The 14,224-nt window shown below is 37.8% G+C and overlaps 1 protein-coding gene across 1 annotated transcript in view; it reads right to left on the bottom strand.

Annotated features, from left to right (window-relative positions):
* Positions 1-4,491: 4,491 nt before the first annotated feature.
* IARS1 (isoleucyl-tRNA synthetase 1) overlaps positions 4,492-14,224 on the bottom strand; it is an 82,057-nt gene continuing 72,324 nt past the window's right edge. The window contains exons 32-34 of the mRNA XM_007468179.1: positions 13,148-13,291; positions 12,280-12,432; positions 4,492-5,120 (exon numbers count right to left, since the gene is read on the bottom strand). Of these exons, the coding sequence (XP_007468241.1) occupies positions 5,038-5,120; positions 12,280-12,432; positions 13,148-13,291 (380 nt within the window). The 3' untranslated portion in view covers positions 4,492-5,037. The remainder of the gene's footprint in view (positions 5,121-12,279; positions 12,433-13,147; positions 13,292-14,224) is intronic.

Below are 14,224 nucleotides of genomic sequence, written 5' to 3'. Positions count from 1 at the left end.
TAGGACATTCCATCCAGAAACAAGAGAACAAACTTTCTTCTCAAGTGCTCATGGAACATTCTCCAGGGTAGATCATATCTTGGTAGATCAAGCCTTGGTAAATTTAAGAAAACTAAAATTGTATCAAGTATCTTTGCAGCCCACAATGCTATGAGACTAGATATCAATTACAGGAAAAAAACTATAAAAAATACAAACACATGGAGACTAAACAATACGCTACTAGATAAACAAGAGATCACTGAAGAAACCAAAGAGGGAATCAAAAAATATCTAGAAACAAATGACAATGAAAACACGATGACCCAAAACCTATGGGATGCAGCAAAAGCAATTCTAAGAGGAAAGTTTATAGCAATACAATCCTACCTCAAGAAACAAGAAAAATCTCAAATAAACAACCTAACATTACATGTAATTAGAGAAAGAAGAACAAAAAACCCCCAAACTTAGCAGAAGGAAAGAAATCATGAAGATTAGAGCAGAAATAAATGAAAAAAAAAAAGAAGGACACAATAGCAAAGAACAATAAAAATAATAGCTGGTTCTTTGAGAAGATAAATGAAAGTGATAAACCACTGGCCAGATGCATCAAGAAAAAATGGGAGAAGACTCAAAACAACAGAATTGGAAATGAAAAAGGAGAAGTAACAGCTGACACTGCAGAAATACAAAGGATCATGGGAGACTACTACCAGCAACAATATGCCAATAAAATGGACAATCTGGAAGAAATGGACAAATTCTTAGAAAAGCACAACCTTCTGAGACTGAACCTGGAAGAAATAGAAAATATGAACAGACCAATCACAAGCACTGAAATTGAAACTGTGATTTAAAATCTTCCAACAAACAAAAGCCCAGGACCAGATGAATTCACAGGTGACTTCTATCAAACATTTAGAGAAGAGCTAACACCTATCCTTCTCAAACTCTTCCAAAATATAGCAGAGGGAGGAACATTCCCAAACCCATTCTACGAGGCCACCATCACCCTGATACCAAAACCTGACAAAGATGTCACAAAAATAGAAAATTACAGGCCAGTATCACTGATGAACATACATGCAAAAATCCTCAACAAAATACTAGCAAACAGAATCCAACAACACATTAAAAGGATCATACACCATGGTCCAAGTGCGGTTCATCCCAGGAATGCAAGGATTCTTCAATATAGACAAATCAATGAATGTGATGCACCCTATTAACAAACTGAAGGAGAAAAACCATATGATAGGGGCTTCCTTGGTGGCACAGTGGTTAACAAGCCTCCTGCCAATGCAGGGGACACAGATTTGAGCCCTGGTCTGGGAAGATCCCACATGCAGCAGAGCAAATAAGCCTGTGCACCACAACTACTGAGCCAGCATGCTACAACTACTGAAGCCCATGCACCTAGAGCCCGTGCTCTGCAACAAGAGAACCCACCACAATGAGAAGCCCATGCACCGCAACGAAGAGTAGGCCCTGCTTGCCACAGATAGAGAAAGCCCGTGCAGCAACTAAGACCCAAGGCAGCCAAAAAATAAATAAAATAAATTTATTAAAAAAACCCCGCAAAACCCATATGACAATCTCAATAGATGCAGAAAAAGCTTCTGACAAAATTCAACACCCATTTATGATAAAAACTCTCCAGAAAGTGGGCATAGAGGGAACCTACCTCAACATAAAAAAGGCCATCTATGACAAACCTACAGCCAACATCGTTCTCAATGGTGAAAAACTGAAACCATTTCCTCAAAAATCAGGAGCAAGACAAGGTTGTGCACTCTCACTACTATTATTTAACATAGTTTTGGAAGTCCTAGCCCCAGCAATCAGAGAAGAAAAAGAAATAAAAGGAATACAAATTGGAAAAGAAGAAGTAAAACTGACACTGTTTGAAGATGACATGATAGTATACATAGAGAATCCTAAAGATGCTACCAGAGAAGTATTAGAGCTAATCAATGAATTTGGTAAAGTATCAGGATACAAAATTAATGCACAGTAATCTCTTGATTCCTATACACTAATGATGAAAAACCTGAAAGAGAAATTAAGGAAACACTCCTGTTTACCACTGTAACAGAAAGAATAAAATAACTAGTAATAAACCTACCTAAGGAGGCAAAAGACCTGTATGCAGAAAGCTGTAAGACACTGATGGAAGAAATCTAAGACAATACAGATGGAGAGACATAACATGTTCTTAGATTGGAAGAATCAACACTGTGAAAATAACTATACTACCCAAAGCAATCTACAGATTCAATGCAATCCCTAACAAACTATCAATGGCATTTTTCACAGAACTAGAACAAAAAATTTTACCATTTGTATGGAAACACAAAAGACCCTAAATAGCCAAAGCAATCTTGAGAAAGAAAAACGGAGCTGGAGTTATTTGTAGTGAGGTGGATGGACCTAAAGTTGGTCACACAGAGTGAAGTCAGAAGGAGGAAAACAAATACCGTATGCTAACACACATATATGCAATCTAAAAATAAAATGTTTCTGATGAAGCTAGGGGCAGGACAGGAATAATGACGCAGATGTAGAGAATGGAGCTGGGATGAAGTGAGACAGTAGCACTGACATACATACACTACCAAATGTAAAATGGATAGCTAGTGGTAAGCAGCTGCATAGCACAGGGAGATCAGCTCGGTGCTTTGTGACCACCTAGATGGGTGGGATAGGGAGGGTGGGAAGGAGGTGCAAGAGAGAGGGGATATGGGGATATATGTATCCATATAGCTGATTCACTTTGTTATATAGCAGAAACTAACACAACACTGTAAAGCAATTATACTCCATTAAAGATGCTATTAAAAAAAATGGTCAGAGCATAGGGAACTATATTCAATATCCTGTGACAAACCATAATGGAAAAGAATATGAAAAATAATATACGTATGTATAACTGAATCTCTTTGCTGTACAACAGAAACTAACACAACATTGTAAATCAACTACACATCAATAAAAAAATTAAAAAAAAAAAGAGTACATGCTATCATGCCTGATGATGTTAACCTGTCTGAGGTAGTGTTTGTCAGTTTTCTAAAGTGTGAAGTTACTTTTTGCTTCCTTCACACTCTACTCTTTTGAAGTCACAAAGTATAGCCCTCTCTCAAGGTGTGGGGAGTTAAGGTACACCGCCTTGTGGAAGAGTATGTATATACATTATTTGGAATTTTATATAGATTTGCCTCACCTCTCTCATTTATTTATTCAATCATTTATATCAGCATGTACTCATGGGTATTTATTTTATATTTTGGATTTTAATTCAATATTACATTATATGTTTGTTCAAACTGTTCCAGCTTTGGCCACTGGGAGCTCTTTCAGGTTGGCTTCTGTCCCTCTGACATTCAAAAATTTTTTTTTAATTGTGGTAAAAGATACATAAAATTTACCAACTTAGCTATTTTTAAGGATCAAGTTTAGTATGTTAACTATGTTCACATTTTTGTGCAAAAGACCTCTAGAACTCTTCAAAACTTGCAAAACTAAAACTATTCCCATTGAACAACTCACCATTTCTCCTTCCCTGCAACACCTGGCAACCACCATTGCATTCTGTTTCAATGAATTTGACTACTTTAGGTACCTCATACAAGTGGAATCACACAGTATTTGTCTTTTTGTGACTGGCTTATTTCACTTTGCTTAATGTCCTCAAGGTTCATCCTTCTTTCTTAAGACTGAATAATATTCAATTGTATGTACAGATTACATTTTCTTTATGCATTTATCCCTCAGTGGACATTTGGGTTGCCCCACCTCTTGGCTGTTGTGAATAATGCTGCAATGAACCTGGGTGTGCAAATATCTTTTCAAGGCCCTGCTTTCAATTCTTTTGGATATGTAAACAGAAGTTGACTGTTGGATCATATGGTAGTTCTACTTCTAATTTTTGAGGAACCTCTATACTGTTTCCCATAGTGACTGCAACATTTTACACTCCCACCAACAGTGCACAAGGGTTCCAGTTTCACTGATCCTTGCCAACACTTGTTATCTTGTGTGGTTTCCTCCAACTTTGTGGGTATGGATTTGAATGCATTTATTCTAGCAGCTAAAGACGCACCATCCAGAGCTCCTTTCAGGAGAATCTGATGTAGGGAGTATAGCTGGTTGACAGCTTCTAGCTACTACGTTTTCAGATCAATGGATCCATCTGTGCTGAGGCCATGGACCCCCTCAGCTGCTCCCAGCCACTGATTGAGCAAGGTATGAGTCCAAAGTCAGGTCATTTCTGCCTGCAGCCTCTCTCTACCTTTGCCTTTACTCTCTCTCCTTTATCTTTCATAAATTCTTGCACATCTAATTTTGTCTTGGCATATGCTTCTTTGACACAGGATTTTGGGAAGAAGTGAAATTAGATATTTAGTCTAGTGTCTTAATATGGAAGTCACTATTAAGTTTTTGTATTCTTTAAAGATTGCAAATTCCAAATTTCACTGAACTATGGGAGAATGAATTACTTCTAACATGTTTATTATCTGTGAGAAAGTTTATTGTTCTGATTTACTAAAACTTAAAATATTCCATCAAATTACCCAGGAAAATCCAGGTAGCAAAAAATATATAACACTGTCCATTCCTTCAATAGATTTCAAATAAGTTTTAAAAGGCCACAGAATGATATATATATATAGATAGATAACAGATATATATATACATATACATGTGTGTGCACACACACACACACACACACACACACACACACTATACCATTTAAACAACTATGTTCTATACTTAAACATTCAAGTATAGAAATATACTCTGTAGTGCTGAGGTAACACTGACTTTTCCTCAACATGACTACATAGGTGTTTACGGTTAAGTGTGACTATTACTGTGAAGCCTCAAGTCACTTGATCAATTCCATTTCAATTTTAGACCAAAAGCAGTATATTATACATGCACCTGAAGGAAATATCAATATGTCTGTGTCCGTGTGTGTATCCGGGGTTGGGGGGAGGGGAGAAGAGGTATATGCCAGGGAAAGGTTGACTGAACCACACAGATAACTGAATGTTAGAAGTCTGCTGTAGTCGGTAATACAGAAACATACACAGTCTTCGTGTTCAAAGTCTTCATGGGGATTTCTTCTGTAATTTCTAGAATGGAAAGAAGAAGTTTTAAAGAAATCATTTTTCTACCTATTCTGGATGAATATTAAAAAAATGTTAACTGCCTGGGTAGTAAGAAATTCGGCCTCACCTTAAGAGAAACCTAAACTTTGTCCCAGCTACTGGGGGTAGTTCTGAAACCCTGGGATTTCCTGAGTGATAGGAGCATCTTTTGTTATTTATTGTAGGCCCCTGAACACACCTGATGATTTATGCTAATGAGATGACTCAGGGTGCAGCTGGCTACACCAGAAAGACCAACCATATGAGCAATCATACGTATGCAATGAAGCCTCAATACAAACTCTAGACACCAAGGCTCAGGTGAGCTTCCCTGGTTGGTAATACACTGTACGTACTACTGTCACGTATTCAGGCCAGGAGGTAACACTGTCCATGCCTCCTTGCAGAGAGATAATCTGAAGTTACATATTTGGACCCCCTCCCAGATTTGGCCCTGTGCATCTCTTCTCTTTGCCTGGTTCTAGTTTTTATCCTTTCCCTATAATAAATGTAGTCATGAGTACAACAGCTTCCACAAGTTCTGTGAATCCTGCTAGCAAATTATCAGACCTGAGGGTGATTTTTGGAAACCCTCTGAACTTGCAGTTGGTGCCAGAAGTGACAATGGTCTTGTGTGAACTCTTTTGTCTGAGCTTGTACTTGGAGCCTAACTCCTTATACTTGGGGTTAGAAGTTTTGGGCAGACTTCTGGAGGACTGTGCCCTTAAGCTAACTAACTCTGAGTACTGCCCAAGATGTCCCCACAATCCCACACGAACAATATTTCCTATGTCTTCAGAAAAGGCCTAGAAGCAGTGGTAAGCAAGCAGCTCAGATTTGTGGTTCCTAAATATTAACACTCTATAACAGGAAAAACAGCAAGTCGTTTCCATGTTTGGGGAAGAAAGAGTATACATGATAAACCTAGGACAGCTTGCAATGTCAGAAAGCAAGAATTTATCAAAGACTAAAGACTCAGGTCAAAAAATACAGGAGCCAATACAGCTAAAGATAAAAGAAAAAACTGAGCATCCAAAAGCATAACACAAATACTACAGATCAAAACACACTGAATATATTAAAGCTCAGAAAAAGAGTGGGGTAGTGGTGGGAGAAGAAGAAGGGAAAGGAAGGAAGGAAGGAAGGAAGGAAAGAGAAAGGAAAGAAAGAGGGAGGAAGGAAGGAAGGAAGGAGAAAATTTTTAAAAGTTCTCTGCCTACTGTGGGGCATTTTGCATCTAGCCAGATCTGAATTCAAAGGGAAGGACCAACTTTCTCTAAAAATGGCTCCTGTCCTAACAGGAACCCTGGATAAGAAAATGCTCTCAAAAGCTGCCTCCTTAATAGATAACTACAGAAGCTGGAGAAGATATGTAGAGTCTAGTGGAACAAGCAAGAAGGCATCAGTGAGTTCCTAAAACTGTAAGCCTTATGAGATCCTTCTAATTTACCAAATTATTAATATTGTATGAAAGATAATCTTGAGAGGAAGAATACAATGAAAACGAGGCAAGAGATATCAGATTGGGAAAAGATACTGGATTGGAAAGAATACCAGGTTTCTCAATAATCTTGGGTGAATAAGTTAACTTTCAAGCTTTTACCTACTAAACTTGCCCAGTCAAACTTAAAGAGCAAAAAGAAGGTAATAAGACATTATAGGTAAGATCTGGTTTGTGAATCATAGGTAGTAGTATTAATATCTAATTCACATGGATGTGATTCTATCCTTCATCAGTTTCAACCAGGTACCTACACTTGCATACACCAAGTAAAAATGATGACACTTCTTCATTTTCACTGCTCAACTGCACTTGGTGACCAATGGATTTGAGGGCTAAGAAAAAGAAGTTAAGAATGTCTTTGAAGTTTCACACAAGGTTATCAAAACAGGAAGCTACACCTACTTGTTGATGCTGACTACCAAACCATCATGAAAGAGCCAAGTGTGTTGGAAGGAGAGTGAAAAAAGCCTTCTGATAGAATGAAAGCTTCATGGACATAACTGGAAAGACAGATAAGGACCAGAACAGGAAGGATTTTATGTGTCAAGCTAAAGATTCTGGAGCATTAGATAATGGTAAGCCTTGGGGGATCCGAGCAGGGGAACATCATCAAGGGAGGAATGTGCATGAAGATAATCTTGGTGGAAGAATACAGCCTGCAGACAGGCTGTCTCATCAGATGATGAGGTCCTAAAACTAGTGAGGGGTAAAGAGACAAAGGAGAGTTATTGAAAATAAATCTCAAGGAAAATAATTGTGCTTCATTGAAGAGAGAAATGCAAGTGGAAAAGAAGGCTTTCGCTTTTAATAATGTAGCAGAAAATGTCAAAGTATAATATAAAACATTAATTAAAAAAATTTTTTTAAATTAAAAAAAAATAGCTGAGCAAGGGAAGAAAATGAGAGAAATCCACAGAGCCCAAAATATCATGAATCCCAAGAGGTAGCTGAACATTAAGATTTTCTGGTGGGCCTGGAGGCTTAAAGATCTGGCACTAATAGGCTATGAAAGTGAGAGAAGAAAAATCCTAGGGTCTACACAAACTGGGGAGTCCAATGAAACCCCCCTCAAAAAACAGACCTCAAATAAGGAGCCCATGGAAAAAGGGTAAATTTCAAAAAGATCCTTCACCACAGAGAAAAACATTAAGAGAACGTTATGGGTTTAATAATGGCCTTCCAAAAGATATGACCATGCTTTAATTCCTGGAAACTGTGACTGTGACCTTTTTTGGAAAAAGGAGAAACAGACAGAAGAGGTGGCAATGAGGCAGAGATCAAAGTGATGTAGCCACAAGGATGCCTGGAACCACCAGTAGCTGGAAGAGGCAAAGAACAAATTCTCCCCTAGAGAATACAGTCCTGCTGACACTAATTTCAGACTTCTGGCCTCCAGATCCGTGAGAGAATACATTTCTGTTGTCTCAGGCCACCCAGTTTTTGGTAATTTATTGCACCAGTCACAGTAAACCAATATAGAGACTTGCCCCACTTAGCCTTGGTTTGGGGAGAGATAGAACATGTCCCCATGAGAATTCTGGCCCCTTGCATGACTGGGGCCAGAACTTTCTAAACACTCTCTGTGGCCCAAAATAATTCAGTTTAAAGTGGGCCAGGGTAGACAGTGTCCCCAGAGAATTAAAGAAATGTTCCCTTAAAGTGGACATCAACTGAAACATCACAAAACAGCCAGCCAGAATCAACTTCGTCAGAACTCTAGAAAGCAATCAAACGTTTACAGCAACCAAGTGAATGTGGAATCAGAGAAAAGGCAACTTGAAAATGGCAGGAAAGATCTGTGTTTTTACTTGTGCTTTACCAGCTCCTTCCTAGCTTGGTGGTGGGCTTGAAGACAGTAGCCCGTGTTTCCAGTGTGGGACCTTGGTTCCTAGTTCCAGGAGGAATGGAGCAAAAGTATTGCGTTTGTTCTAACCTGTCTGGGAGCTACTTGAAGGGCTTACATAAGGTGCTTGTCTCTGTTTTGCCTACTTGGAACTCACTCAGGGTGGAAAAGTGGTGGGCACTGCATGAAAACCAAAGGCAAACAAAAAACCCACGGCTGCCTGAGGCAAAAGATTATGGATGAGACAGGCAATGGATTGCTTAAGGCCTGGGAGGAAAAGTTTGGGCAATTAGGGCATTAAAAAGTGCCTTTGTATGCTGAATAATTTAGAAAGCCACATTCATGCCCAGGGCAGTATGCATATATAGAAAGACCTGAGAAGACCCTAAGCATTTGATTCTGATAAAGGTAAAAAGCTTTTTTGGCCAAATGTGGCTGATCTTCAGGGCTCAGTGAAAACAGGAAGAGAAGCCTGAGGCAGAACTGTAAACAGCCTGGCGGAGCTGAAGAAGTGGACCAGAACAGAGCCAATCTTTAAAGACTGGGAGAGGTAGGTATTTTGTTTTTAAATTTTTAGTTCCTGGAGGTCAAGGAAATCTCTGTCAAAATAATAGCTGAACATAAGCTAAAGGAACAGAGACTTCAGGGACTACATACATCCAGGAATACAGTCTTTGTAAAATTAGTTTGGAAAAGTCATAAACAAACAGACAACTGTAGCCTTCAACCATCAAACACAGCAAACCCTGGGGAAGAGAACCTGATTTCCAGAGTCACCAAATTCAAATATCCAGTTTGCAAAGAGAAAAAAAAAAATTACAGGGCATACAAAGATATAGGAAAGTACGGCCCATTCACAGGAAAAAATAATTAACACAATCTGTCCCTGAGGAAGCGCAGATACTTGGATTTATTAGACAGACTCTAAATCAACTGTCTTAAATGGAAAATAACTGACTAATGGAAAGGTCAATGGAAACCGCATACAAAGAACAAGCCAAGAAAACAATGTATCAACAAAATGAGAATATCAACAGAGAAATTATAAAAGGAACTAAACAGAAATTCTGGAGCTGAAGTACAATAACTGAAATTAAGAAGTCACTAGAGAAGCTTAACAGCATAATTTAGCATACAGAACAAACAGTGAACTCGAAGATAGGACATTTGAAATCACCCAGTCTGAAGGAGAAGAAAGAAAAGAGAATGAAGAAAAGTGGACAGAGCCTAAGGGGCGTCTGAGACACAGACCAAGTGGACCAACATACACACTATGGGAATTTCAGGAAGAAAAGAATATAAAGAATATTTGAAGAAATAATGACCAAATCTTGAATGTAGCAAGAGAGAAGCAAAATACCAGGATACTCAATAAGATTAAAAGATTAATTTCTAATCAGAAACCATGAGAGCCAGAAGGCAGTGGGACAACATATTTAAAGTGCTGAAAGAAAAAACTATCAACAAAGAATTCTCCATTTTGCAAAACAGATTTTTTCTTCTTAATTTTTCTTCACAAATTAAGGAGCAATTAAGACATTCCAAAATAAACAGAAAGTTGAGGGAGTTCATTACTGCTAGAACTGCCCTCCAAGAAATGCTAAAGGGATCCTTCAGGTTGAAATGAAAGGATGCTAGACGGTAAGTCAAAGCCATATTGTTGTTGCATTTTTTATTTTTAACTCCACTTTTTGTTTTCTACATGATTTAAAAGTAAATACATAAAACACAGTTAAGAACTTATGTTTTGGGGAACATAATTATGAAGATATAATTTCTGACAAGAATATAAATGGGGGCAGAGCTGTATAGAAGCAGAGTTTTTGTATGTTATTAAAGTCAAACTGGTATCAATTCAAGTTAAATTGTTGTAAATTTAGGATGTTAATTGTAATCCCCATGGTAAACACTAATATCTTAAAAAACACACACACACAAGAGGAAGTAAAAAAAGAAAACAGTAAACTGCAAAAAATGAACTGAACACAAAAGGTGGCAGTAATGGAGGAAATGAGGACAAAAAAGGTACAAGGCTTCTAGAAAAAAATTCCCAGTAAAATGGCAGAAGTTTTTCCTTATGAGTAACTATTTTTTTTCTTTTTAACCAAAGCCTAACTGACCCAGGGAAAGGGAAATACCCACCTCTAGCCCCCTTTACCTTCCTTTCTTACCTAAAGAGGAAAAATTTTAAAGCTGAGTAACACCTGTGAGGGTCACAGCCCAGAGGCACAGGCTTACCAAAGACTGAGAACTAATCATAAAATTATAGAACACTTCCCCCACTTCTCCTCCCCCCATATTTTACTACAACATCATATGGGCTCCTGTATGACAACAGGGCATTACAGCTGAAAGAATGGGCAAAGTTCTGACCATATTTAAAAAGGAATCTCTAGGGAAACCATAAGACAGAAGAAGGAAATTTGAGCCTCTGGAACCTCCAGCAACAGTAAACAATAAACACAGCCTAACTCCTAGCCAGATAAATATAAAACCTTACAATAAAGGCCTATTTACCTCAGTTCCTTTTCCCCAGTACATCATGTACTGCTATCGACCAAATACTACAAGGCATTCTAAAAAGGAAAAAACACAATAGGAAGAGACGAAGCAAGCAACACAACCAGACTCAGATATGGCAGAGATTTTGAAATGATCAGATTGGGAATTGAAAATAACTGGGATTAATGTTAAGGACACTAATAGAAAGGGTGGACAATATGCAAGAACAGATGGGTAATGTAAGCAGAAAGATGGAAATTCTAAGAATTAAAAGGAAATGCTAGAAATCAAAACTCTGTAACAGAAATGAATAATGCATTATACCAAAAAATTTACACCCAGGCACAGCATATTTAAACTGCAGAAAATCAAGACTACCTTTGGAAAAGATAATGCCTAGCAACTTTCCACCAGTGCTAGGAGACACAAATCTTGACTCAGAAAGTCCAATAAATCCCAGGCTGTATGGCTGAATAAATAAAAGGATGAAATGGTAAAAGGTTTTGAGTTGGGATGACAAGAAGGATGGCTATAAACAGAAAAACCCAGATCCCATCAGTGGAAACTGTTTGAGGAAATGATTCCAGTGGCAGCAGCACTAAAATGAACACCCATGTGTAATAGGGAATCGAATATAGAACAGAACTCGGGGGAGGGCTAAAATGTCACTAGAGAAGTTGTCAGAACAGCCACAGAAGGTGAAATCACAGAAGTGGATGATATAAGTGGGAGAAAGAGAAAACATATCCTCAAAGACACTAGCCTGTGCCTTATCCTGACTCTCTGTTTTCTGAATTATGGAATGGAGAATATGTCAACTAATGACCTAGCTCTTCACATTTTTATGCAGCTCACCAAGAAAAGGTATGCTTTATAAGTTGTAAAGGAGGAAGTACAATGTCAGTTATGTTTCCTTCAAGCTGTTATTTTAAAATACAGTGATCAATTTGATTCTCGGGGAAGAGGACAATTTTAGGATCAGCAAATAAGCTAATTTACCTAGAAGCATGTATTTTAATATACCAATATAATTTTTAGATTATTTCCAAAGCAAAAAGTAATCATCCTTTTAATTATTTTTTTCTTATTATCTACTTTATACATATCATCCTTTTAATTATTATTAGTTTAACATTTATAGTATGGCAAATTTCTGGAGAAAGAGCAAAAAAAAAAGAAAAAAAGAATAACAATAGTACTATCTCTTACACATATAATTGATGGCATCACAATCTATTTTCAATAAAATAAAAACAAAAATGAAAAACAATTAGCACGTTCTATAATCTCCTCACCTTCTGTTTGAGCATCATTCAAAAACAGTTTTAGCTTCCTGCTCCGAAGGCCAAACACCTTGGCTGTTTCATACAGAAGACCTTGGTGGGTCAGCCCATTCTGCCCAAGTGGATTTTCAAGCAGGAGAGTGCCTACTGTTCCCATTAAACACTCTACAGAAAAAAAAAAAAACCCAAAATGGATTAAATCCTGAGAGTTCACCGTCTAGCTAGTGGATCCCTAATGGAGGTAGTGAGTAGATAGTACCACTGGCTTTGAAAGCCAGCAGTGGGTACAAGAGCAAGAGTGGGATTAATTGTACAGTCTGCAGAAACAGTCTTAAATATTTCACAGGGGGAAAGGAGAAAGGGAAGAAGAAAAAACAACTAGTATAAAAGCCCAGTAGTTCAGGGAAGAGATATTCAGTAAACAGTCAAATGAAGAGCCTGAAGACAGTAATAAATGTGCACAATGAGGACCCCAAAATATCAAGGAAAAATAAGTATCGATCTAGTCTGTTGATTAAGGCATGGATATGTACAACAGTTCTCAGAACATTTTCCAAGAAAAAAAGAAGGCAAAATTTAAGACTACAATGTTCTGACATTTAAACAGTTCAGCTTCGTTTAGCTGTAATTTTTACCTAACCAATTTACCTCATTTCCTGACCATGTCAGATGGAGGGGTGTTTCTACATAAATACACCAAAAGAAACAAGCCGTGAGTATTTCCCAAAGAAGTGTTGGAGTCTACATGTTAAATTACTAAGTTGAAGCTGACTTAAAAAATCCATATCAATCAGAGAGATTGAACATTAAAGGAAATCTTAACATCTAGCACACCATAACCTGCCTGCTGAGGGTGTTCACAGCTGGGGGAAGCACGTACCTTGTGGGTCTGCATTCAAGAGCTGTAGGTTGATATACTGACAGAGAAGAGTACTAGGACTGTTGACCACAGAGGGAGTTGATCCTGCAGCCACACAAAGTGTTTTTCCACTAAGACTCAGTAAGTTGGTTTGCTTTTTTATTTCTAAAAATAACAACAAAAAAATCATTCTTTCAGGGGGAAAGTTCAGAGCTGAAGTCACTTTTTCCTATTTAATTATTAAACTATCGTGTATCTTTACAGTGATGCTTTCTACTTTATTTCTATTTATCGAAGTATACTGTCTTTTCTATAAAATCAGGCTTTAATGACATGCAAATAGTAGGAAATCTTAATGTTGCAAAATAGCATAATATTCATAACCTATAAGGAAAATTGTTTTTTCCCCTTTTAGTATTTTTCCTCCATATTATAGCTCCTCTTAAAATTTCCTCTTATATCAGAATCCTAAACTTTACCATGAAAAGGCAGCTTATATTAATAAAAGATAATTATGATCAGAAGATAAGCTGACTAATGAACATATGTGGAAAAGAGCAAGACACACAGAACACGCATAGTGTAATTTCATTTGTACACAATTAAACATTGCTTAGGGTAGAAGATTAGTTACAGCCACTATGCCACTAAAGGTTAAGGTGGGGCTCAGGCATTACTCAGCTTTCACAGGCTGCCGCCTGCTGGGTCAGAGAGGACAGTGAGCTAGACAGATGTGAGTTCCAGTATGTCCTTGCTTCTTATTCTACAGTGACTTGAGATAGAGATCCAAGCTGTCCACTGACTTACTTACCAGCTCCCCTTGGTGGATCCTGGTGAGAGATTTTTCTTAGAGCCCCCAGTGAACCATCTGTCTTCTAGACCTTAACTTCCTCAGTTTCCCCACATCATGTTTGCTTCCCTTATCCAGCCTTAGCAAATGGCTGTCCACAGTGCTTCTATCAATTTGCAATCCAACAGGGAATGACAAATCCTATTACATAATATCCCTGACATCTGATATTGTGAAATTCTTCTAGTTTTTGCCAATTCAGTTACATGTGATAGTACCTCATTGTGGTTTTTCCTATTGAGGTTCAG

Source organism: Lipotes vexillifer, unplaced genomic scaffold, assembly GCF_000442215.2.
Source record: "Lipotes vexillifer unplaced genomic scaffold, Lipotes_vexillifer_v1.1 scaffold466, whole genome shotgun sequence".
Classification (NCBI taxonomy): Eukaryota; Metazoa; Chordata; class Mammalia; order Artiodactyla; family Lipotidae; genus Lipotes; species Lipotes vexillifer.
This window is presented reverse-complemented; position numbering and strand designations above follow the sequence as displayed.